Here is a 27,179-nt window from a genome sequence, read left to right as displayed (position 1 = left end):
AGCACCGCTAATTCTCTCAGGTACTGGATGTCTTCCTCAGCAGTAGTCCGCTTTCCTTGGTAATTCACAAGATCTTCCTTGAACGGATATCTTGCCCTCACACTTGATGGGAGCCGCCTCCAGAGACTGCAAATTGCTGCCTCTTTTCCAACTCCTCTGTCAATTCCCCGATTTCTAGCAAGGGATCCCAGCTGTTGGCTTCCTTACCTTCCAGTTGCTGACTATTGGCCCCGCTATCCCAGCATTGGAGCAGCCAGGCAGCACGTGGCTGGCATCTGTAATCTTTCCGCGGATGTCTCAAAGTTCTTTTGAGGTCAGGGACTGGGTAGTTTCTGCCTCTTGGGTGATTTCTCTCACTCCTTCCTCCCATTTCTTTGCTGAAGGACCAGCTTCTTGGTCAGACCCTTCCTCCTCCTCCCTGACTAATCGATGATATGGACCCATTGACCTCCTTGTCCACTGTTTCTTTTTCACTACTGGGGCAATTACTGTAGTTGGGTTTTCGGTCCCTAGCTCAACCATGGTGTCCTCAGATGCGGTTTGGGTCCCTGTCTCAATTATCGTGTTCTTAGATGTAGTTTGTATCCCGGTCTCAATCATGGCATTCTCAGAGGTTTTTTGGCTCCCTGCCTTAACCACAGTCCTCTGATAGTACTGAATTGTGGCTCGGTAGGCACAGGTCAAGCCCCAGTACAGTGCTAGAAGCTGCTGGTTTTCATTGGGGTAGGCAAGGCACCCTTCTATCAGGTGGTGTGTCAGTTTACCAGGGTTATTTGCCTGTTCAGGCATAAAATCCCAGGCTTTGGGAGGTGATAACCGCCCTAGGCACCTGCCCAAATCCTTCCACACACCCTGCCATCCAGGGATCGGCCACCTCAGGGCACATTTCAGTATTGCCTCACCCAGAAGTTGTCTCCCCTTACACCAGGATGAAACTAGATTCCACAAACCTGATTCCACAAACCTGACAACAAGCCAGTGTGAATTAGTAGTATTAAACAGCTCACATAAGGGTGAACAATGACCTTGGGAGCCTGCGCAATAAAACCACCCACATCAATCCCGGATAGGAAGAGGGAGGTGTATTCCCTCATCCTCTCCACAAGACAGCTCCCCCAGCACAGTAAGGGCATCAGTGCCAGGGCCAAGTGCATAGCCATTGTTTGTATTAACATGTTCCCAAGCTCAGCAAAATAAAGAGATAAGCAAACTCCATGACCCACACAGAAGCCTGCTACTGAATTACGACTATAGCTATAGCACACTCAATTCAAAACTGCTGTTGTCTCATGCCCCATGTTGGGCGCCACACAGGACTGTGGTGGGTTAAGCTTGGCTGACTGCCAGGTGCCCACCAAGCCACTCTCTCACTCCCCCTCCTCAGCAGGACAGGGGGAGAAAATAAGATGAAAAACTTGTGGGTAAAGATAAAGGCAGTTTAATAAAGAAAAGCAAAGGCCACGCGCGGAAGCAAAGGAAACAAAATAAAATTTATTCTCTACTTCCCATCAGCAGGCGATGTCCAGCCACTTCTTGGGAAGTAGGGCCTCAGTACACATAGCAATTGCTTAGGAAGACAAACGCCTTAATAAAGAATGCCCCCCACTCCTGCTCCTTTCTCTTAGCTTTTATTGCTGAGCATGACGTCATATGGTATGGAATATCTCTTTGATCTGTTTGGGTCAGCTGTCCAGGCTATGTCCCCTCCCAACCTCTTGCCCACCCCAAGCCTACCGGCCTTTGTGGGCAGGGGGTGGGTTGGAGAGACAGCCTTGATGCTGTGGGAGCACTGCTCAGCAGTAGCCAAAAACACTGGTGTGTTATTAACACCGTTCTACCTAGAAATACAAAGCACAGCACTATGAGGGCTCCTATGGCAAAATTAACTCCATCCCAGCCAGACCCAATACAAACTGTCAGAGACATTATTTCCTCTGTAGCTTCCATATTCAGAATTTATCTTATGATTATTTTCAGAGATGGTTTTGTTGCTCTCCGTTTATTATTCTCCCCAACTAACCCTGGGGGCTTAGGAACTATAAGGTGCTTCTTTGAGAGGCAGTTTGGTATAGACAAATGAATCATGAAGGCCGTATGTCCCATGATTTCTCTGTCCCCTCCCTCTACTTTCCAAGATGTACTCCCTGTGTCCATCATCTGATGGACAGTCTTCAGGATTAGAGTCACACTGGTATGAAAGCATAACATGCCCAGTGTTTAGCACTTCAAACATGTTTCATTAATTCCCAAAAGGTATGACTGCTGTTTATAACTATGGCAGTTACTGAAGCAAGGGAGAAACAGTCAGCAATGGTTGTGCATTGTAATATATATGTTGTGTGCTTGTGTTCACGTAGAGAAGGTTCAAAGATGCATTTTCGCAGCAGATACGTGATACTAAAGCAGGTAATTTGGTGGTAAACAATGGGCACTAAAATAGGGGTTGGAAATCAAGACTTTTCCCAGAAAGAATTTTTTATCTCCCATCTTGTTGGATGTATTGCTTGCATTATGTGTATGCTAATACTGAAGTGAAAAATGAAATTTATTTGTAGGATCTCCTTTGGAGATCAACTGCTCCTCAATAAATTACCTAAAGCATGTGTCAGCCCTGTCTAACCTTGCATAGAAAATGACTGAGAGAATGCCACAGACCTGCAGTCTCTTCTTTCTTCTCCCCAAAGAACTAAAGTTTTTCTAATTTGTGGAAACAAAGTGGATTTCAGCAAGAAATGACTCTGTGTAGGTGACTTATTGCTGTCATCTGCTGGTAATATTAATATCTAAGAGGGTGTCGTGGTTTAACCCGGCAGGCAGCCAAACACCACGCAGCCACTTGCTCACTCCCCCTCCCCCAGTGGGACGGGGAGAGAATCGGAAGGGTAAGAGTGAGAAAAACTCATGGGTTGAGATAAAGACAGTTTAATAGAACAGAAAAGGAAGGGATAATAATAATAATAATAATAATAATAATAATAATAATAATGATAGAATATACAAAATGAGTGATGCACAATGCAATTGCTCACCACCCGCGCTGACTGATAACCAAGTAGCGATGGCTACTTCCTGGATCACGCCTACCATTCATATACTGAGCATGACGTCACATGGTATGGAATACCCCGTTGGCCAGCTGGGCCAGCTATGCTCCCTCCCAGTCTCTGAAGAGTCCTTGACTAGCAGGGTGACTTGCGGAAACCGGACTCCACAATCTATGAGATTGTAAAGTAGGTATGTTTATTCAGCGCTGGGCAGCACGGGGGGTAGTCCCACCAAAGTCGTGCGCGCCTCAACGCGGCACTTACCATAAATATATACAGTAAAACATTACATATTCATAGAGTTTCGTAATATGCCTATACATATGCATGACCTGCCCCCCGCTTTGTATTAAAATGAGTTCCAAGAAGTCATTTCCATAGACCCCTCCCATCTGCGCTTGCGCATTGCCTCCTAGTGGTGGTCGTCGGGGGTCGTGGGGATGAAGGCTGATAGTTCCTCTTCGTCACCGCTAGTAACCTTTTGTTCTTGCGCAGGCTCAGTTGTCCTCTTACTTTTGTCCGAACTGCAGGGTCAGTTTTAGCTTGTTTCTTAAGGCAAGTTCTTAGTTCTTATCAGGAACTGTCCTTGTGAGGCGCCTCAGTTAATTTACACAACAAATGATCAGACTAATCCTTTAACTACTATCAATCACTACTACCTTAACCCCTTCTCTCAAGGGTACTTAGCAACAGTTGAAAACATCAGTGCGTTATCAACATTCTTCTCATACTAAATCCAAAACACAGCACTAGGATGAAATTTAACTCTATCCCAGCTGAAACCAGGACAAGTATCCACCCCTTATTCTATACCATCTAAGTCATGCCTAGGTCTCACATTTTCCAATACATTCCAATTAATCACCACCACCGAATCAAGAAACAGATGGTACTAGGAATGTGGTTTATTCTGTTTTGTATTATTAGTGATTGCCTTAGGAAGATGCAAAGTTTAGTTTATTTATGCAGGACTACAGTATTATTTCATCATCATTAAAAGCCAAGGTTATCAGGATGCTACAGAATCTAAATCCTAGGATACGTTCTCTTCGTGGAGACTCTCTTGCAGACTGGGGAGAGCCAGTTTAATTTTTATATTGAACTATTACGAATAAGTGCAAGTTTGAAAAAATAGCTAAATTGACCATTTTTACAAGGTGATTACAAGAGTTTTCATAGTGCAAAAATGCATGTCCTATTTTGTTCATCTTCTTCCCTTATTAAGTTGTATAATACAGTAGTTCCTGTTACCAGTTTTGCTAGCCACGTTCCATATATGAGGTTTAAATTTGGGCCTTCATTTGTCCTCTTTTCTGTATGTCATGAGTGAAGTGATTAAACTGTCTAGTGTCACAGATTAAGAATGGGGAAAGGGAAAATACAGATAGATATGTAGTTCCTCCCAAGTGCGTGTGCTTCTCTATTCTTTGGGCTGCACACAAAAAGACATCAACCAATGTATAAGCATAAAAAGATTGCCGAAATTGTTTGGAGCACATCCTTCCTATTCTGTGACATTCCATTCCCTCTACAGCCTCTCAGTTGGCTTGAATTAGGTCAAAGAAAGATCTTTTTGCTTATGTGGCAAGGAAGCCTTCGAGTCTAAGTAGCCACATATTCTTCTGTTTCAAAAGCACATGGAATAGTCCTTTTGATTAGGTATATCTAGGTAGCAATATACTGTTCCAAGAGAGTATTGGACTTGATATTGCTGCTGAACAGGTTTTTAATTCCAGTACACTGGAATTAAACTGCACTGTTTTTACTTGTGATTTACTTTAATGAATGTGAAAAAGAATTGCGTTCCCTGCCTTAAGAATGTTACTGTACAGTTAATATGAAAGGGTATATAAAAAAAAGCTTAACTGCCAAAGTTTTGCTGTTTGGTGGCTTTTGAACTAACTTATTCCTTTTTCATCAACGCCCTCCAGAAAACAGGATGAATTAAAATTTTACCCTGGGCTAAAACATCATAATGATGTAGTAGGTACAGTATCTACTATTCCATACTGCTTGCTTCTGTAATTCTACTGTTCGCTTCTGTAATTCTAAACAATGAAGACTTGTTGCTTAGAAGTTAGGTAACTAGCAGGTGTTGTGTTTGCAGGTGTGTAGAATTGTAACTAGTCTAAATTGTGTATCCTGGAAGCATTGTTAGGCTCTAGTGAAGAATAACCTTGGAAACTATAAACAAACGTGGTCCAAGCATGGCTCAGGGACAAATTGCGACCCTATAAGGTAAAGAGGAAATAAGTTCATGAAGAGTTCACTACCCTGCCGACCACCAGAGACCACCCGAGACCCTCAAGGAGACCCTAAGGGCTTTAGTGCGCATGTGTTTAAGATGATGTAATATTATAATTAGTTCTCGGAAATGTAATGAATATGTAAAAGAGAAATTTAAAATATGTATGAGAAGCATGGATATAAACAGAAAGGTGACTAGACCAGGTGTGCTTGATTTGTGGCAAGTCCACCGAGCACCCAGGCCTGAATAAAACAATATCTCTCCTGAGCGTGTGGAATTGGTTACTTGCACGCCGGGCACGAATCCGCTTTTCGGACAACAGTTTTTGGCGACCTAGATGGGACTGCTGTGAAGCCTTGCCCGGATCGACTCGCCAGCTCTCGGTGGGGAGACCCTGCTCTCCGGACTCCAGCGCGCACCGACCTTTTGATCGGGGACTCCGTGAGTATTCTCCCCGACCAGAGCAGGTGAGCGACTCAATGGTGCAACGCTAAGGTAAAAGAGATATTGTTCTGGGGTATAAAACTGTGCATGCATTTGGTAAGGAATTGTGGCCACAGGTAAAGAGGTATATTCATATGCATTTGACAGTGACGACTGGAGTATATGAAGTTGTAGGCGCCAGGGGTAAACCGGTATATTCATATGCGTTTGACAGTGACGACTGGAGTATATGAAGTTGTAGGCGCCAGGGGTAAACCGGTATATTCATATGCGTTTGACAGTGACGACTGGAGTATATGAAGTTGTGGTTAAGAACGTTCTTTTTAGGTAAAGGTATGGGAGCTCAACCATCAAAAGTAACACCTTGTTCCCCCTTAGGATGCATCATTAAACATTGGGGAAAATTTGGGGGTGATTCTTTGAGAAAGGATAAATTAATTGAATATTGTACTAGATGGTGGCCAATGTATAAATTAGAAGATGAGGAAAAATGGCCAGAATTGGGAACCTTGCAATATAATATTATTTTACAATTAATGTTATTTTGTAGAAGACAAAGAAAATAGGATGAGGTACCTTATGTAGATTTGATTTTTTTTTTTTTCTTTGAGAAATGATCATGAAATTCGGAAAAAAATGTAAACATTTAGATTCAGATTCTAATGTAATGATGATGATGATGGAAAATAAGGAACCAAAAGCGCATTGTTGTTCTGCTTGTAGCATAAGAAAATGATGTTTCAAACTAGGAGAAGAAGAGGAGGATACACAAATGTTAGTACCACCAAATAAAAATGAAACTTCTGAAACCGAAGCAAGAGGAAGCAATACTTTTAGTCCGATAGCTGGCAGGACTAGAACCCAGCAAGGGTCTGTATTGTTAGCACCCCTTTGCCAGGCAGTGGGCCCAAGGGGGGAGCCAGTATTTGTGAAAGTACCATTTACAACTTCTGATTTAATGAATTGGAAAGAGTTAGCAGGATCATATAGAGACAATCCTGAAAAGGTGTATAGATCCTTTCGAACAATTATTGAAAATCATAATCCAGATTGGCAAGATATTCAAATTCTTTTGAATAATTTGTTTATTCCTGAAGAAAAGAGGGTAATATTAGAAAAAGCAAATATGGAAAATGAAAGAATAAATGCAAAAGAAGATCCTGCTCATTTTATGCCAACTCAAGACCCAAATTGTAATCCTAATAGTAATGATGAGAAATTGATGATTAAACAGTATCAACAATTAATTTTGTATGGAGTAAAGAATGGAGTACCCTGCCCAAACAATTTGGCAAAATTGACTCAAATAATTCAGGGAAAAACAGAGGACCCATCCACCTTTTATGAACAATTATGTGAGGCAGCTAGGAAATGAACAGACTTAGATCCTGAGAGTGATGAGAATAGAGCAATATTTACTACTTTGTTTGTAGGGCAAGCTGCTCCAGATATTCGAAAGAAATTGCAGAAAGTGGATGGGATTACAGGAATGACTATATCACAGTTAATTGAAATTGCTTATAAGGTGTATAACAATAGGGAAGAGGAGGAAAAGAAAAATCAGGAAAAAAGAAAAAATAAAAGACAGGAAACAAAAAGCTGCTATTCTAGCAGCTGCTTTTGTAAATGCCCAAGGATCAGCAGGAGGAAGAGGTAGAAGATACGTGAAAGGTAGAGGTAGAGGGTATTTGAGAGGAAAAGGCAGAGGAGGTAGAGATATGTTTAAACAATATACCCCATTAGGATTTAATCAATGTGCTGTATGCAAGAAACAGGGACACTGGAAGAGTGAGTGTCCAGAGAACAAAGGAGCAGTCGTGACTCAGTCACAGCAGATACCACCTGAAGCTGATTTACTTATGATGGGAGGAGATTCTGAATGATGGGGACCGGGGGTAGAAAATGATATTTTCCCAGCTGAGCCCCTGGTTCCAGTAAAGCTGGGAGATGAAGTAGTTGATTTTTTAGTAGATACTGGAGCAAAATATTCTGTTATAAATACATGTAAAGGACCAATGTGTAAATTTAATGTATCTATTGTTGGGATCAAGGGAAAGAAGGAGATAAGGCCTTTTTTGAAACCTTTAAAATGTAAAATTGGAGGAAAAACATTGATGCATGAATTTTTATATATACCGGAATGCACCATGCCTCTCTTAGGACGGGATTTATTGAATAAATTGGGAGCACAAATCAACTTTAAAAAAGGAAGAATCCAAGTTCATTTTCCTGAAGCTAATGCCTGGCAAGCCCAAGTTTATTTATTACAGACAAACACAGATGAATCTGAAGAAATTCCAGAAGAGATTAAAGATGCAGTTTACCCTTTTGTTTGGGCAACAGAGAAACCAGGAAGAGCGAAAAATGTGGAACCGGTAAAAGTTGAATTGAAAACAGGAGTTCGACCGGTAAGAAAGAAACAATATCCTATTAGTATAGAAGCCAGAAAAGGTTTGGAACCAATAATAAATAATTTTCTCAAATATGGACTTTTAAGAGAATTTCAATCAGATTATAATACTCCTATCCTTCCAGTGAAAAAAAAAAGCCACATAACCAAGGATATAGGCTGGTTCAAGATCTAAGAGCAATAAACCAGTTAGTGGTGGACATTCATCCAGTAGTCCCTAATCCATATATACTGCTAACAACTATCAATGAATCAAATGCATATTTCTCTGTTATAGATTTGAAAGATGCTTTCTTTTGTATACGTCTGGAAGAAAACAGCCAAAAGATTTTTGCTTTTGAATGGGAAGATCCGTCGACTGGGAGGAGGACTCAGCTCTGCTGGACCGTGCTGCCACAAGGGTTTAAAAATAGCCCAACCATCTTTGGAGCAGCTCTGAAGAAGGAACTGGAACAGTGGTCCGGTAAGGAAGATCAAATCACCCTCCTTCAGCATGTTGATGACATCCTATTGGGAGCAGATACTACTGAGATCTGCAAAGAAAAGACTGTTAGCCTCCTAAACTTTTTGGGAATGGCCGGGTATAGGGTGTCAGAGAAGAAAGCACAAATTGCAAAACAAACTGTAATTTATTTGGGGTTTGAGATTTCCCAAGGACAGTGAAGATTGGGAAATGATAGAAAAGAAGCCATTTGCAGGATGGCACCCCCTCAACCAAAAGAGAGTTGAGAGGATTTCTAGGAATGGCTGGATGGTGTCGCCTTTGGATTCCAAATTATGGTTTGATGGCAAAACCATTGTATGAGGCAACCAAAGGCCCTGAAGAATTGTTAGAACAATTTTAAATCCTGCCTCTTTAATGCCAAGTGAAAAAGAGAGTGATCTTAACCATGCAAGTCATTGAACAGGTATATGCCAGCAGGCCAGATCTGAAAGATGTCCCTCTCCAAACTCCGGATGAAGAATTATTTTTGTAAAAAGAGAAAGGAGGGCTGGCTATGCCGTGGTAACTTTAACTGAAGATCAAGAAATAAAAGCATTACCTCCAAATACATCCGTCCAGAAGGCAGAAATTATAACCCTGACAAAAGCCTTAAATTTGGCTAAAGATAAAAGAGTCAACATCTATACAGATTCTACATATGCTTTTGGAGTTGTGCATGCTCATGGAGCAATATGGAAGGAGTGAGGACTTTTGTCTGCCAGTGGTACCCTTATAAAATATGGAACAAAGATTTTAAATTTGTTGGAAGCAGTACAGAAACCTAAAGAAGTTGCAGTGATTCATTCTAAGGCTCATCAAAAAAGGGACTCAAAAGTAATACAAGGAAATCAGAAAGCAGATGAAGCTGCTAAATGTGTAGCATTAAATACTATGATTTATGTTTTAATTCCATCAAAAGAAATTCAGGTGGAATCCCCAAATTATAATGAGAAAGAAAATAAATTAGCTATGCTATTACATTGTAAAAAGAATGATCAAGGATGGTGGATAACTTCACATGGACAATGTATAGTAACCCCTGAAATTATGAAGAAATTAATGGTCAAAACCCATGCTGAAACACATATGGGAGCAAAGGCAATAGTGGAATCTTAGGAACAATACAAATCCGACCCCCTCCTGGAGAGGTAAAGAGAAGCATAACTTCCGGTGAATATTGGCAAATAAATTTTTCAGAGTTACCGCGATGTAACCAATACCGATATCTATTGGTATTGGTAGATACCTTCTCTGGATGGCCGAAAGCTTTCCCGTGTCGAACCAACAAGGCAAAAGAGGTTGTGAAACATTTGTTGAAAGAAATAATTCCAAGGTTTGGAGTCCCTTTAGGAATGTCCTCTGATAAAGGCCCACATTTTGTAGCGGAAGTTATTAAAAATGTAAAGAACCAAATATTAAAGAAACAAATTCCTAAAATATATCCAGAAGCTCAGTGGAAATAGATTGAAGCTTTACCATTTGCCTTATTAAGAATTAGGGTAACCCCAAGAGCTAAAGAAGAAGTAAGTCCATTTGAAATTTTGTATGGTAAACCTTATGATGTTAATCTAACAAAAAGATCTAAACAAATGCATGTAATAGGAGAAAAATGTTACACCAGAATAAAAACAAATATATCCTAAACTGTGGACACCTATACCTAAGGGACCATTGAAATTAACTTTAAGGCATACTTGATGAGTTATCAGAGATGTTGTTAAATTATTTGTGATATTTAAAATATTTATTGTTAGGAAAAAAACCAAATTAATTAAGAAATTGTAAGTTTAGGAGTAGAAAATATAAAGCCTGTTGATATTAATTATGATGATCAGTAAAGCTGAATCCCAATTTCTATTGCCAAAATAAGATAGAAATTACAATTGTTCTTATTTGCAATACTGATCATCATCTTAGTTATAATAATTTGTTGTATAATTTAATGTATGTCTTTTTGTAGACCAAATGCTTATAAATAAATGATGTGAGACTCATGATGCTCAACATCATAAGTCTCAAAGGGGGGAATTGATGCAGTAGGTACAGTATCTACTATTCCATACTGCTTGCTTCTGTAATTCTACTGTTCGCTTCTGTAATTCTAAACAATGAAGACTTGTTGCTTAGAAGTTAGGTAACTAGCAGGTGTTGTGTTTGCAGGTGTGTAGAATTGTAACTAGTCTAAATTGTGTATCCTGGAAGCATTGTTAGGCTCTAGTGAAGAATAACCTTGGAAACTATAAACAAACGTGGTCCAAGCATGGCTCAGGGACAAACTGCGACCCTATAAGGTAAAGAGGAAATAAGTTCATGAAGAGTTCACTACCCTGCCGACCACCAGAGACCACCCGAGACCCTCAAGGAGACCCTAAGGGCTTTAGTGCGCATGTGTTTAAGATGATGTAATATTATAATTAGTTCTCGGAAATGTAATGAATATGTAAAAGAGGAATTTAAAATATGTATGAGAAGCATGGATATAAACAGAAAGGTGACTAGACCAGGTGTGCTTGATTTGTGGCAAGTCCACCGAGCACCCAGGCCTGAATAAAACAATATCTCTCCTGAGCGTGTGGAATTGGTTACTTGCACGCCGGGCACGAATCCGCTTTTCGGACAACAATAAGACATCAGTAAATAATCCTTTTTATTTTTAATACATAGAACTATATACTTGGCTAAATATATTATTTGCTGATTTTGTTTGCCTATTTTTGATTCTATGTCATATTTCAGTGGCTCCATCATAGCTTTTATTCATTATTTGTTTTGCCATTGGTAAAAAAATACAGGAAAAAAAAGGTATATTTGTTTTATACATTCAGATTCATTTACCCACTCAAATAAAAAAACCTGTAAATTGGTAATTAATATTGTAGTATCACAGTCCTTTGCTGGGCTCATATCAGAACTTCACGCTTCTGAGAAATTAGCTTTTTGCTGCTAACAGCTAACAAATATAGAGAGTGGCAAGGGAACATCACTGTTACCCATGCTGTTAAATCTGAGTGGGATGTGAAGCATTCCATGTGTTTGTTTTAATGTTGTCATCTTTGATTTTATTTGAGAGAAATAGATGAGTTATTTTCAAATTATTCTTTAAGTAAACTTCCAATAATCATGCAAAAAGGCATTAGTCTCTGGAATCTTGACTGAAGCCAGCCTCCAGTTCTGTACTATAACCACATTACAACACTGTATTTGATGCTCAGAAGCAGGATCCTGTCTGTGCAAAATAATATCCAGACCTTTGGCATTTTTCCTGATATTTCACATTGAAGATTTGTGTAACTTGTTTTTCATATTTGTCATCTCTTTCTCCACTGTTAATATCCAAACTTCTGTAAATTCTTTTGTATATCCTTTTTCAGATGTTCCCCAAACAACATCCCAACTTAGTGCCAATTTGGAAAGTATTTTTCATCCTCCGGATAACTAAAGATCATTTATATGTGAAAAGCTCTAAAAAAAATATTTCTTTTGCACCACATTAAACATTACTCCAGAATGCAATAAAATGCATTTCTGATAATTGCTGTTAATATATTTTTTCCCAGCAGATATCACATTTTTCCATTTACAAATATATTCCAGTGTAATAGAGACCTTAGAAGACATTTGAAACTTTAACTAAAGAAGGGTTATACAAAAATAGATGTCAACTCTAATATATTTTAGACAGATAACAATGGCTACCTAAAACTCCATTCTTCCTCTCCCTTTAGAGGTGTGAAAATTATTTTATCATTTATTATTCACTCAGCAGTGATGAAAATATCACCAAAGACATTTGGATTTCAGAAAATTGTAGATTACCTGTAGTTAGAGTTGGAAAAAGATTTAGCAACTATGTGGTTAATATTGACATTTAATGGCAGTTCTGCCAATTTTCAGCCCATGTTATCATGTATAAACTAGTTTTTCAAGTGTATCTCATTGTTTATGGCACCAACACCTCACTCTAAAGTAATAGGATCAGAATTTCACTAGATCAAAACTTCAGATCTGGATAAAGGTGCACCCATAACATTCCTTTAATCCTATTGTCGTGGTTTAACCTGGCAGGCAGCCAAATACCACGCAGCCGCTCACTCACTCCCCCCACCCCCCAATGGGACGGGGAGAGAATCGGAAGGGTAAGAGTGAGAAAAACTCGTGGGTTGAGATAAAGACAGTTTAATAGAACAGGGAAAAATAAGGGAAAATAATAATGATAATGATAAAATATACAAAATGAGTGATGCACAATGCAATTGCTCACCACCCGCGCTGACCGATAACCAAGTAGCGATCGGTACTTCCTGGATCACGCCTACCCTTCATATACTGAGCATGACGTCACATGGTATGGAATACCCCATTAGCCAGCTGGGCTGGCTGTCCTGATTATGTTCCCTCCCATCTTGTGTACCTAGCTCAGTCAGTAGGCATGGGAGCTGTCCTTGGACTAGGAGGGCACTTAGCAACAACTGAAAACATCAGTGTGTTATCAACATTCTCCTCATACTAAATCCAAAACACAGCACTAGGAAGAAATTTAACCCTATGCCAGCCGAAACCAGGACAGTATCCACCCCTTATTCCATACCATTTATGTCATGCTTAGGTCTCACATCTTTTTTTAATACATTTCAATTAACCACCACTATCTTTCTTTATATATACACACATATATATATGCACGCACAGATATCATTCCCTTGGTCTATGGACTATCCCTCTAAAATGTCCACTGAGTTCATTTAGTCCATGACTTTGGACTCCATCTGTTATAACAGTCTTTCAGGGCCGAAGAGATGGTCTGCGGTGCTGGGCCGTTGCATCCTGAAGCCAGTTCTCATTTCGGTACTGCTGCGCTCGTCCAGTTCTATCATCGTTGCACTTTGCTCAGTTTCATCGGAGTTAGTTCATTCTTCACTGATCTGGGTGACTTTCACTGCTATACCACTGCTATATCATAGAAATAATGATATAAAATATCATGTAACAGTTGACATCAAAATTCAGTTCATTGGCTATTTTCACCCAAAATCAAATCCCCTTGAGGTACACACCGGACCTCCCCATCCTTTCACATCACCCACCAAGTGCACCCAGGTCCTTGAGCAAAAGCAATCCCACGAATGGGTTTTCCCTTGCCAGAGGCAGGAGTAACCCAGACTGTCTTCCCCAGCATATTTCTTATGTGCACGACAGGGACTTTATCTCCATCTACAGTACGTAAAAGTCTTGATTGGGCAGGGCCAGCTCGATTGGCAGATCCCCTGGTATTGACTAACCAGGTGGCCTTTGCTAAATGTGTGTCCCAATGCTTGAATGTCCCACCGTCCATTGCTCTCAGCATAGTCTTTAGCAGTCCATTGTATCGTTCGATTTTCCCGGAGGCTGGTGCATGATAGGGGATGTGATATACCCACTCAATGCCATGCTCTTTGGCCCAGGTGTCTATGAGAGTGTTTCGGAAGTGAGTCCCGTTGTCTGACTCAATTCTTTCTGGGGTGCCATGTCGCCACAGGACTTGCTTTTCAAGGCCCAGGATGGTGTTCCGGGCAGTGGCATGGGGCACAGGGTATGTTTCCAGCCACTCGGTGGTTGTTTCCACCATGGTGAGCACATAGCGCTTGCCGTGGCGGGTTTGTGGGAGTGTGATATAATCAATCTGCCAGGCCTCCCCATATTTATATTTCAACCATCGTCCTCCATACCAAAGAGGCTTTACTCGCTTGGCTTGCTTGATTGCAGCGCACGTTTCACATTCATGGATAACCTGTGCAATAGCGTCCATGGTTAAATCCACCCCTCGATCACGAGCCCATCTATATGTTGCATCTCTTCCTTGATGGCCTGAGGAGTCATGGGCCCACCAAGCTATAAAAAATTCACCCTTATGTTGCCAGTCCAGATCCACCTGAGCCACTTCAATCTTAGCAGCCTGGTCCACCTGCTGGTTGTTTTGATGTTCTTCAGTGGCCTGACTCTTGGGCACGTGAGCATCTACGTGACGTACTTTTACAGTCAGGTTCTCTACCCGGGCAGCAATATCTTGCCACAATGCGGCAGCCCAGATGGGTTTACCTCTGCGCTGCCAGTTGTTCTGCTTCCACTGCTGCAACCACCCCCACAGGGCATTTGCCACCATCCATGAGTCAGTATAGAGATAAAGTACTGGCCATTTTTCTCGTTCGGCAATGTCCAAGGCCAGCTGGATGGCTTTCACCTCTGCAAACTGGCTCGATTCACCTTCTCCTTCAGCAGTTTCTGCAACTTGGCGTACAGGACTCCAGACCACAGCTTTCCACCTCCGATGCTTTCCCACAAGGCGACAGGACCCATCAGTGAACAGGGCATATTGCTTCTCGTTTTCTGGTAGTTTATTATACAGTGGGGCCTCTTCAGCACGTGTCACCTCCTCCTCTGTGGATATGCCAAAATCTTTGCCTTCTGGCCAGTTCGTGATCACCTCCAAGATTCCTGGGCGACTGGGGTTTCCTATTCGGGCCCGTTGTGTGATCAGCGCGACCCACTTACTCCACGTAGCATCGGTTGCATGATGTGTAGAGGGGACCCTCCCTTTGAACATCCAGCCCAGCACTGGCAGTCGGGGTGCCAGGAGGAGCTGTGCTTCAGTACCAACCACTTCCAAAGCTGCTCGAACCCCTTTATATGCTGCCAATATCTCCTTCTCAGTTGGAGTGTAGCGGGCCTCGCATCCTCTGTATCCCCGACTCCAGAACCCCAGGGGTCGACCTCAAGTCTCCCCTGGTGCTTTCTGTCAGAGGCTCCAGGTAGGGCCACTCTCCCCGGCTGCGGTGTAGAGCACATTCCTTACATCTTGTCCTGCCCGGACTGGCCCAAGGGCTACTGCCTGAACTATCTCCTGTTTAATTTGTTCAAAGGCTTGTCGTTGCTCAGGGCCCCATTTGAAGTCGTTCTTCTTCCTGGTCACGTGATAGAGAGGGCTTACGATCTGACTGTAATTTGGAATATGCATTCTCCAAAAACCCACAACACCTAAGAAAGCTTGTGTTTCCCTTTTGCTAGTTGGTGGAGACATGGCTGTTATTTTGTTGATCACATCTGTTGGGATCTGACGACGTCCATCTTGCCATTTTATTCCTAAAAACTGGATCTCCTGTGCAGGTCCCTTGACCTTATTTTGTTTTATGGCAAAACCAGATTTCAGAAGGATTTGAATTATTTTCTTCCCTTTCTCAAAAACTTCTTCTGCTGTGCTACCCCATACGATGATGTCATCAATGTATTGCAGGTGTTCTGGAGCCTCACCCTGTTCCAGTGCAGTGTGGATCAGTCCATGGCAAATGGTAGGGCTGTGTTTCCACCCCTGGGGCAGTCGGTTCCAGGTGTACTGGACGCCCCTCCAAGTGAAAGCAAACTGTGGCCTGCACTCTGCCGCCAAAGGGATGGAGAAGAAGGCATTAGCAATGTCAATGGTGGCGTACCACTTGGCTGCCTTTGACTCCAGTTCGTATTGAAGTTCCAGCATGTCCGGCACAGCAGCACTCAGTGGCGGCATGACTTCGTTCAGGCCACGGTAGTCTACTGTTAGTCTCCACTCTCCATTGGACTTTTGCACTGGCCATATGGGACTGTTGAAGGGTGAGCGAGTCTTGCTGATCACTCCTTGGCCCTCCAGTCGACGAATCAGCTTCTGGATGGGAATCAGGGAGTCTCGGTTGGTGCGATATTGCCGCCGGTGCACTGTTGTAGTAGCGATTGGTACCTGTTTTTTTTCAACCCTCAGCAACCCCACAACAGAAGGGTCCTCTGAGAGACCAGGCAAGGTGGACAGCTGTTTAATTTCCTCCGTCTCCAGGGCAGCTATTCCAAAAGCCCACCGGTACCCTTTTGGGTCCTTGAAATGCCCTCTCCTGAGGTAGTCTATGCCAAGGATGCACGTAGCCTCTGGGCCAGTCACAATGGGGTGCTTCTGCCACTCATTCCCGGTCAGGCTCACTTTGGCCTCCAATACAGTTAACTCTTGGGATCCCCCTGTCACTCCAGAAATACAAATGGGTTCTGCCCCTTCATAGCTTGATGGCATCAGGGTACACTGTGCACCGGTGTCTACGAGAGCCTTATACTCCTGTGGGTCTGTTGTGCCAGGCCATCGAATCCACACAGTCCAGTAAACCCGGTTGTCCCTTTCCTCCACCTGGATGAAGGCAGGGCCCCTCTAGTCCTGGTCATAGTATCCATCTCTCACTTCTTGCAAACGTGAGTCAAGAATTTCTTCATCGCAATTACAATCCAAAGTAAGATCAGCCCTTCTACTCTTGTCTGAGGAACTCTTCACTGGAAACTGGACCGTCGTGAGACAGGGTTTTCCTGAAAACTGGAGCAGCATTTTTCCTGGGAGAACCCCCTTGTGTGATTGTTTTTCCTTGCAACTCACGTACCCGTGCCTCTAGGGTCAAGGTAGGTTTTCCATCCCACTGCCTCATGTCCTCTCCGTGGTCACGCAGGTAAAACCACAGGGTGCCCCGTGGTGTGTACTTTTGATATCCTCTCTCTTGAGGAGAAAAACGCTGACTCCTAATGGCTGAGATACTGGTCCGTACAGGTGGAGAATAGGACATACCCTCTTCGAGTTGCTGGACCTTCCGGGACAGCTTCTCCACAGCCGAGACAAGGGAGGAGGAGATAGTTTCTTCAAAATCCCGAAGTCTGCTAACCACGTCATCCACCGTTGGTGCTTCTTCCTCTTTCCAGCACAGTACTGCCAACGAACTGGCATACGATGCTGGCGCGCTCCGTACCAACTTCCGCCACATGGGTCGCGTGCACTGGACGTCATCTGGATCTTTAGGTGTTCGGGCGTCGTCCAGGTCACTATAAACCACCTCCAGCACGCCTAGTTCTCTCAGGTACTGGATACCTCTCTCCATAGTGGTCCATTTGCCTAGGCGATATATAACATCTTCCTTGAAGGGATACCTTTCCTTTACGCCTGACAGCAGTCGCCTCCAGAGGCTGAGGACCTGTGTCCCTTTTCCAATTGCTTTGTCAATACCCGCTTCCCTAGCAAGGGATCCCAGCTGTTTGGCTTCCTTCCCCTCTAATTCCAGGCTACTGGCCCCATTATCCCAGCATCGGAGCAGCCAGGTAACAATATGCTCGCCTGGACGACGGCCGAAATCTTTCCGCATATCTCGCAACTCATTCAGGGATAAGGATCGGGTGGTTTCCGTCTTGTTTATGAGTTCTTCCTCTTCCTCCTCCCCTCCTCGTGATGGCCCTGGTTTTCCATCATCCTTTTCTACACGACCTGACTTCCGCTTCAAAGATTTCTTCTTCTGTACAGGGGCGACGGATACCAGCGACGGTTGGTCCTCTGGTTCAGCTGTAGTACCCGTCGCGAGGGTTTGGGTAGCTGCAGTGCCTGTCGCGGGGGTTGGAGTACTTGTAGTGACTGTTCCCGGGGTTTGAGTGGCTGCAGTGCTTGTCGCACTGGTTGGAGTAACTGCAGTGACTGTTGGCGGAGTTTGAGTAGCTGCAGTGCCTGTTGCGGGGGTTGGAGTAACTGTAGTGACTGTTGCCGGGGTCTGAGTAGCCATAGTGGTTGTTGTGGGGGTTGAAGTAGCCACAGTGCCTGTCGCAGGGGTTTGAGTAGCCACAGTGGTTGTCGTGCGGGTTGAAGGAGCTACAGTGCCTGTCGTGGGGGTTTGAGTAGTCACCATGTCTGTTGCCGGGGTTGATCTCTGGACAGTATTCCTGAATAGTTGTTTAACTCTAAACAAGGCCTGAACCACATTCAGAAGACATAGCAATATTATCATGCTTGTTTGAACATCCCAAGGATATTCAAAATTCTCAGGGAATATTGTGGACGTCTTCATGAAGAGTATAGAAGAAAAAGGAGTTTCTAAAGATATGGAAGGGAAGGTGAACAAGTGGGAGAAAGTGTCCCATCCTGTCTCCCCACTAAATTCATCCTCTGAGGGGAAGACGTAAGAAGTGTAATTATTAATAGTTTCCAAAAGATAGCTCCCGAAGAACAGGAATGATGGCAGTGCTGAGTACAGGCTCGTGACCAATAATTTTATCATAACATAAACCAGTGTCACACAGTATAGGAAAGCAATGACCTTCATCCATTTCCCAGAGATGACCAACCCCACATAAAAACTGATAATCAGCAGTATAGACAGCCAGTAAGGTGCTACAGACCAAAACTCCAAAAACAGATCCAAAAACTCTGAGAGCAAATAAATCAACATTGTGAACATCGAGTACTAAACTGATATAATGAATGCTTATAACAAATTTGTTTTAACCCGTTCGGGTCAGATGTGTCGTTATCTCAACCCTTCGTGCCCCACGTTGGGCGCCAAAAAGGACTGTCGTGGTTTAACCTGGCAGGCAGCCAAATACCACGCAGCCGCTCACTCACTCCCCCCACCCCCAGCGGGATGGGGAGAGAATCGGAAGGGTAAGAGTGAGAAAAACTCGTGGGTTGAGATAAAGACAGTTTAATAGAACAGGGAAAAATAAGGGAAAATAATAATGATAATGATAAAATATACAAAATGAGTGATGCACAATGCAATTGCTCACCGCCCGCACTGACCGATAACCAAGTAGCGATCGGTACTTCCTGGATCACGCCTACCCTTCATATACTGAGCATGACGTCACATGGTATGGAATACCCCATTAGCCAGCTGGGCTGGCTGTCCTGATTATGTTCCCTCCCATCTTGTGTACCTAGCTCAGTCAGTAGGCACGGGAGCTGTCCTTGGACTAGGAGGGCACTTAGCAACAACTGAAAACATCAGTGTGTTATCAACATTCTCCTCGTACTAAATCCAAAACACAGCACTAGGAAGAAATTTAACCCTATCCCAGTCGAAACCAGGACACCTATAATTTTCTATATCCTGTAAAATATATTTGGCATACAATTTGGAGTTTTGTTAACTAGAAGAGAAGAGGTCTCTTACTAGTTAGGGGTTAGTGGAAACCTAATTTAGCTCATGTTACAAGTTCAATCCCTTGGATTCCACTGTAATTTATAATTAAAGCTAAGTAAAAAAAAAGTTCTTAATATTAATGCATTGTATTTATGCATATGCAATGTTTGTTATGTAATCATGCTGAGAAAGGAAGCTGTGTTATCAAAAATAGAGGAGCAGCTGTTCAAGCACAGCCTATTAAAATGGACATAACCTTGTGTAAACTTCAAGACTATTCTAACCTTTTTGTCATAACTTGATATCCACTCTTACAGTATGTGCAGCATAGACTTTGCAAAGAATGTGAAGTTTTCTTCTTTTTTGTAGACATTTCCCTAGATAAAAAAGAATAACTGTTTTCCTTATTTGTGTACAAACTCTTTCTTCTGCTGAATATCTCTTTTAGAAAACCTCAGTATGTTACTGGTATTCCAGATATGTTTGTGATGGGCTTGCATTGAAATACTCTGAAACTCTTTTCTCCTTAAGTTCCCTTTCTGAAAAGACTCAGTGGTGACAGTTTGAAGTGGGTTGGACTATAATGTTAGTGTCATGAAAAGCTGGAGGGCTTTAAACCCTCTAGTCCTCTGAGTTTTTTATATTCTAAAAGAGTTGATAAACTCCAGAAGAATAAAAGACAGCAAAGAAATGCATCATCACAGCATTTGTGGAATTCAAAGAAGAGCTGTCAGAGATGGAGGCTTTAAAATGAAGAGCCCATCCATTTACATGGAAAGGGTTTTTCAAATCACCTGCAGCTGTCTTCACTAACTCTGAATATTTCCTTACTCTAAACATACAGACGAGAGCTGTGAATCTATTAACTTTTATCTTAAAGATGTTCTAAGTGCCTTATACCTTCCTCTTCTTCTAAAAGTCAAATTAAGAATGATTATTGACAAGATAGATGACATGTTTATATTATATAGCGGTGAGATGGGGAGTGATAGTTAATCATACAACATGCACCTTTTCTCTTTCCATCCATTGCTTGAAATATTCACCTGTCCCCATCTCAAAGACAATCTGGTATTAAAAAAAGTTACTTTGTGTAACAGATCAGTGTATAATGCTTAAATTTCTCTTTTGCTTATCTTACTCTTAGAGAGCCATCAAAAGACTGTACCTTTACCATCCAAGTGCTCAGTTCCTCTTCATTCATGCAGCAGCAGCAAAAAGTGACGTACACCTTTTCATAGAAGTGTATTTTATCAAATAAAAACAATTTATTTCAAGTTCTTCATGTAACAGTGAGGGCATCAGAAGGCAGAAGATGCACCTTTGCTAAGGCCTTCCTGAAAAAATCTTTGACACCTTACTGACTTGCCATTAATGACAGACTGACAAAGTTCCTCCATATAAAAAGAGAAGATCAATCTGAATTGCCAATATATTTTCTTTTTACTCTGTTTTCCATCTTTCTCATATAAAAAAATGAAATTAAATAAATTTCTGAGAAAGCTATATTTAGTTGCCTGGAATGGAAAAATTAGTCGAAGCAATTAATGTTTTATAGTGGAAAGTGTTATCCAGCATATAAGTACATTTTCTTTAAATATACTGCCCATGAAATCTCTTTTCATGGAGATTTCCTCTCCCTCTTGAGCCTAAATCTGTCTTTGAATAGGGATTTTTCATGTCTCTCTGGGGTGGGTTAACCTTGGCTGGCTGCCAGGCACCCACCAAGCCGTTCTCTCACTCTCCCATCTCAACAGGACAGGGGGAGAAAATAAGATGAAAAAGATTGTGGGTAGAGATAAAAACAGCAATTACCATCACAGGCAAAACAGACTTGACTTGGGGAAAATTAATTTAACTTATTGCCAATTAAAAATAGAGGAGGATAGGGGGAAGCAAAAATAAAACTAAAAAAACCTTCCCCTCACCCCCCACCCCTTCTTCCCAGGCTCAACTTCACTCCTTCACTCCCCACTCTTCTACCTCCTGCCCCACTGAGTGGCACAGGGAGGATGGGGAATGGGGGTTGCAGTCGGTTCATAACATTTTGTCTCTGCCACTCCTTCCTTACACTTTTCTCTTGCTCCAGCATGGAGTCCCTACTACAGGCTGCAGTTCTTCAAGAACTGCTCCAGCATGAGTCCTTTCCATGGGGTACAGTCCTTCAGGAATGGACTGCTCCAGCGTGAGTCCCCCACAGGGTCACAGGTCCTGCCAGAAAACCTGCTCCAGCGTGGGCTCCTCTCCACAGGGCCACAGGTCCTGCTGGGAGCCTGCTCTTGCGTGGGCTCTTCACAGGCTGCAGCTTCCTTCAGGGCATATCCACCTGCTCCAGCGTGGGGTCGTCCATGGGCTACTCCACCGTGGACCTCCATGGGCTGCAGGGGGACAACCTCCGTGTCACCATGGTCTTCACCACGGGCTGCAGGGGAATCTCTGCTCTGGTGCCTGGAGCACCTCCTCCCCCTCCTTCTTCACTGACCTTGGTGTCTGCAGGATTGTTTCTCTCACATATTCTCACTCCTCTCTCCCAGCTGCTGTTGTGCAGCATTTTTTACCCTTTCTTAAATATGTTATCACAGAGGCGCTACCACTGTCGCTGATTAGCTCAGCTTTGGCCAGCGGCAGGTCCGTCTTGGAGCCAGCAGGAAGTGGCTCTGTCTGACATGGGGGAAGCCCCTGGTGTCTTCTCACAGAAGCCACCCCTGCAGTCCCTCCCACTACCAAAACCTTGCCACGTAAACCCAATACACACTCCTTACGAAATTAAAATAAAATAAAAAAATCTTTTCTTCTTTCCATTCCTTTTCTTCCTTTTAGACTCCAGGTGGAAGACCCTTGTAGATGGGAAGAATGCCTCATAACCAAGCTTTCTTTCATGTTTTTATTCTGTGATACTACATCACAGTGACAGCACAAAGGACAAGTGCAAACCTTTTAGCTAGTTTCTCTTCAAAGTGCCACTGTGAGCTTATTTCCCTCCAACATAAGCTATCAAAGTATCCAGTGAAATGAAGCATCTACCTTTAAAGTTTATCAAAATAGGCCTTTGTAGAAAGGCAGTCATGCTTTCTCCTAGGATTGCATCAATTTTTAAGCTGTGTGTGATGCAGGCATCCCACGAAGGGAGCAGATTGTTGTGTTTTGAAATGTTATGTACATAAAATTCTAATTTGAAATCAGTGCAACAGTTTCACCTCTTGTTAATGGTTAAGTCCTATAGCATGCTGCCTCCATAAACTGTTTGTTTCTGATTTCATGCTCAGTAGAAAATTTTGTAGCTTTAAAGCAGACCTAATAAATTTCAGGCGTATGTTGCATCAGAGTTGTTCATCTAATTAGTTAAGAAATTAGCGTATTGATTAAACAGAAGGCTTTTTTGATTTTGTTTTTCTGATTATAATTTTTTCTGGGTTTCTTTTCAGAATTCAGGGTCTGTTCACAATTGTAGACCTCAAGTAAAATCTAGGACAGAGAAAAATAAAAGTAATGTGGAAAGAACAAAATAGTTAAACGCATATATTTCAGAACGTCTTCCCTTTTACAACATAATTGAAGTATTATTAAAGGACCCATAACATTAAAAGAAATTGAGTTGCATATATGATTAATTCACGCAGTGGGAAGCTGCTTACAGAGAATGCAATTTTATACATATGATCTTTAAATGAATAAGGCAACTTTTAATTTTGTCATTTCCCTTATAAATGTGGAATGCAATTAACAATAATCTTGGCAGAGAAGCAAGGCTCTAACATAAAAATCTGTTTACAAAATAAATGTATACGATTAATGGACTCAAAATATGATAAAAAGGATTTTTCAATATGTGAAGACTAGTGAAATATTTGGAAATGTTAATTTAACACACATGTAAAACTGTCCAAAGATCTAATTTCCTCTGGAATATGTTTTTTTCTATCAGAATTTTACCTGAAATTTCACACTGTGTTTTAATTGAATAAATATATGTAATAATACCTCCATGTCAGCCTTTTAAAGCCCCAGCTACTGATCACTTCCACTTCAGCTGGAATTTGTGGTGCAGTTTCATGTTACATGTAATCCCATTTTACTATGGGTTGCTGCTGAGAGGGGCAGTCACACTTTGTCTCTTCCTCTTGCGCCAACCACACAGCCCTTCTGTTTCCTATGTACAAACGTTACATGGCCCTTTTGCAAATGGGGTCTGTCTGGTGACCCAGTGGAAATCTAACCCTTTTGATGGTGCTCAGTGGATGTAGTTAAAGTGACAGGCATCCATATACTCCTCTGTGAACCACAGACAAACTCAAGCTGTTTCTGCTCCTTTTCAGGCAGCCTTCTTTCTCCATGTGTGTTTCTTATCTTTCCCCATTCTCTACTGAAAAAACTTCATGCATTCCCAGTCACTTCCCTCTGCTGCTCTTTCCAAACTTGATTCCCAGGGAAGGTTTCATCCCAACGCAGCCTCTCTCTGGGAAGCTGCATCTGGGCCACATGCATTTCACAAAGCAGGTGGTGATTTCTTAATAAAATATATGCACCGACGTAATGTGTATGGGTATATTACATATATACATTTTTAAGAGTATAGTCACCTGTGCTTTGAGTGATAACACCTATAAACTTATATGTGAGACCTAACAAAATCATAATGAGAAAAAGGGAAGTTTGGGAATCATGTGTCAGAGCCGCGAAGATGATTAAGGAGAATCTTTCATATGAGGAGAGGTTGGGAGAGATGGGACTCTTCAGCCTGGATAAGAGAAGGCTCAGGGGGAATCTTATCAATGTGTATAAGTACCTGATGGGAGGGAATGAAGATGAGGGAGCCAGACTCTTCTCAGTAGTGCCCACTGATAGGACAAGATGCAATGGGCACAAATTAAAACCCACAAAATTCCATCTGAACACAAAACCCCCACTTTTTTACTGTGAGGCTGGTCAAACACTGGGACAGGTTGCCCAGAGAGGTTGTGGAGTCTCCATCTGTGGAGATATTCAAAGGCCGTCTGGACTCGGTCCTGTGCAACCTGCTCTAGCTGACCCTGTTTGAGCAGGAGGGGTGGACTAGATGATCTCAAAAGGTCCCTTTCAACCTCAGAGATTCTGTGATTCTGTCTTCTAAATAATTCTAAAGACAGGCATTTTCCTATAAATATAAATAAGTTTTTTAAAGGCACTGTTTCAAACAAATAGGGAACTAGATTATTCGAAAATACTTGAAAATGAACAGGGATCTTTTTAAAACTCCTTTTCATCTGTGATTCCTGAATGATTTACTCAAAATAATTCTATAATAGGATAAGATGTTGCCTGATAAATTTCTGTTAGACTGGCTTTCTTCAAGTGAAGGAAATTAGGCTTGAAAAATAGGCTTCATATGAAAAAAAACCTTCAAATTAAGTCTTGAAAAATTCTCTGATCAAGTCTGGCAAGCACTTGATGAATTATGAACAGGTTAATAAGAAACAATTTGAGTAGATATACATATAATTGTGATACCTTGATCCAGCTTTAGGATTAATCAGCTGGTCTTGTGAGTAAAAATTACACTTTTCTCATAGAATATATTTCTAATTTACCTGATAAATTGAAAGATGGCCTTTGAAATTATAACAAGTTAGCATTAATCAATCACTTCTAATGCTTATTATCTTTGTTTCGTCTTTTTTTGTTTCCTAGTCTTATCTAGTTGTTGTTTTATATTAATCCATTGCAAACTATCTGTCTTAGTGTTTCTCAGCTAAATGTCTCAAAAGGTTAAGGGGAATAAAACCCGCTTATAATATGGAACTAAGGAGTGACTCTTCTCAAAGCAGGCTGTACCAAGAGAAAGCAACTGTGATTCTTGTCTGTAACATAGGCTTCAACCTTAACTCAGAAACACCCCTGTTCTCCAGATGTCCGCGTAAGCAGTCTTCCAACCACCACCAGTGGAAGTGTGCCTGAATACACAACTGACCTCACTTAGCCTCCTCTGAAGTGCTTGCCATGTTGTTATCTATTTTTTGCCTTGACTTTTTAAACTTCTTTCTCTGTGGCTACCTAAGCCCTACGTTATCTTTCTATCTCCATCCCATCAACTCCCCATGTCTTTAATTGTCTGGTCTGAAACTCCATATCTCTCTGCACACACACTCTCTAAAGTTCCCCATTCACTCCAAATTAATTTTATCACATTTCTGTGATGGAGTTGGTTAACTGCATAATGATGAGGACAAAATTTACTGGTGGAGAACACTCCATGAAACCTATATTGGCAAGCAAAAATCATGAAGAGCAGAAACAGCTTTCCTACCATAGTGGTCGTATGGATGACCACTGTCACCTTGTAGAGAGTGTGGATCAGGGCTAAGCAAGGCATCTCACTCTGGCATTGCACAGTGGGCAAGGGGGTGAGCAAACCCCAGAGGTTTGGTGTTCTCCTTCAGCTGCTTCTGAAGATTATGCCCTTATAGCCCAGCTCTGCTTCCAGGTGCAGAGTGTAGCTCCCATGAGGAGAGTACTTCAGCTGTTTTTTCTGCCCCTGGAAAGACAGCAGGCTTGCAAGGTTGGCCCAAGGCATGACCGGGATATACTTACAAAACAGTTTTGAGCATATCTGGCTTATAGCCACTCTTAGGGATGCCTGTGAACAGCTATGTGGGCATAGGCACAGTCTCGGCTTCCTCACGGAAGAATGGGGCACACGCACTACCTAACGAGGATGCTCACTGGAGGTTGTACAGAGAGGCACATGCTAGCAACATATTTGTCAGTGAGTGCTTGTGGGAGAATGGAGGACAAAAATTGTGTCCATAATGTAAATATTGGTTCAAAATCAAGAATTGGTGTCCCAGACTTCTTTCTGTTGCTGTGGATTATGTATCATCTTAGTATGTCTTTGTTACATACTGTGTGTGTTTCCAACGGCTAGAAAGTCTGTCATGAAGAGTTTAAGAAGATGGTTATGATAATAATGCTAAAATGTGTTTCGGGAAAAGTTGTAACAAGGGCATTAATTTGCTATGGGGAGGTACATAGTGCAAGATATTGTGGATAATTGTGGTTTTAGCACCTGAGGATGAGCAAAGTCAATGCCTTTAAATCCCAACAATCTGAGCTGGTGGATTATCTTGCTTACTTGAAAAAAATGTTTGTCTGACTGCAGGCATGGAACCCGTTGTGCTGGAGAAGTGGCAGCCACTGCAAACAACTCGCACTGCACAGTAGGAATCGCCTTTAATGCCAAGATTGGAGGTATGTGAAACAGTCTCCCACAAAAAAAAAAGTAACTAAAGAGTCATTTGTACCAAATGGTACATTCAGAGCTTTCTAAAGAAGAGGAGGAGATTTGTATAGATAACAATTGTAATTGTAGCATAGTAGTTAAATACCAGTACTGAAGGAATTTGTCTGCAATGCCGCTTCTCCACTGTTCCCTGGGACACCAACTCTCGGTACACACAGAAAAATAGAAAGCAAGGCCTTTGATGAAAACACAAAACCCAGAATTAGGACATTTGGGTTTTCTCACAAATTCAAAGCTTTAACTGAGCTTTGACAAATCAGAAGTAAATGTACACATCACGAATATTTGCTTGCATATTGATCCCAAACAAAACACTGACATAGTTGTAAAACTAAAAATATT

The 27,179-nt window shown here is 42.0% G+C and overlaps 1 protein-coding gene across 1 annotated transcript in view; it reads left to right on the top strand.

Moving 5' to 3' along the window:
* The window catches only part of LOC142075098 (proprotein convertase subtilisin/kexin type 5-like), a 307,009-nt gene that overhangs the window by 140,518 nt on the left and 139,312 nt on the right, over positions 1-27,179 (top strand). Inside the window, exon 6 of the mRNA XM_075136116.1 lies at positions 26,697-26,785. Coding sequence (XP_074992217.1) covers positions 26,697-26,785 — 89 coding nt within the window. The remainder of the gene's footprint in view (positions 1-26,696; positions 26,786-27,179) is intronic.

The sequence above is a fragment of the Calonectris borealis genome, chromosome W (genome assembly GCF_964195595.1).
Source record: "Calonectris borealis chromosome W, bCalBor7.hap1.2, whole genome shotgun sequence".
Classification (NCBI taxonomy): Eukaryota; Metazoa; Chordata; class Aves; order Procellariiformes; family Procellariidae; genus Calonectris; species Calonectris borealis.
The sequence above is the reverse complement of the archived record's forward strand: the minus strand, read 5'-3'. Positions and strand labels throughout refer to the sequence as shown.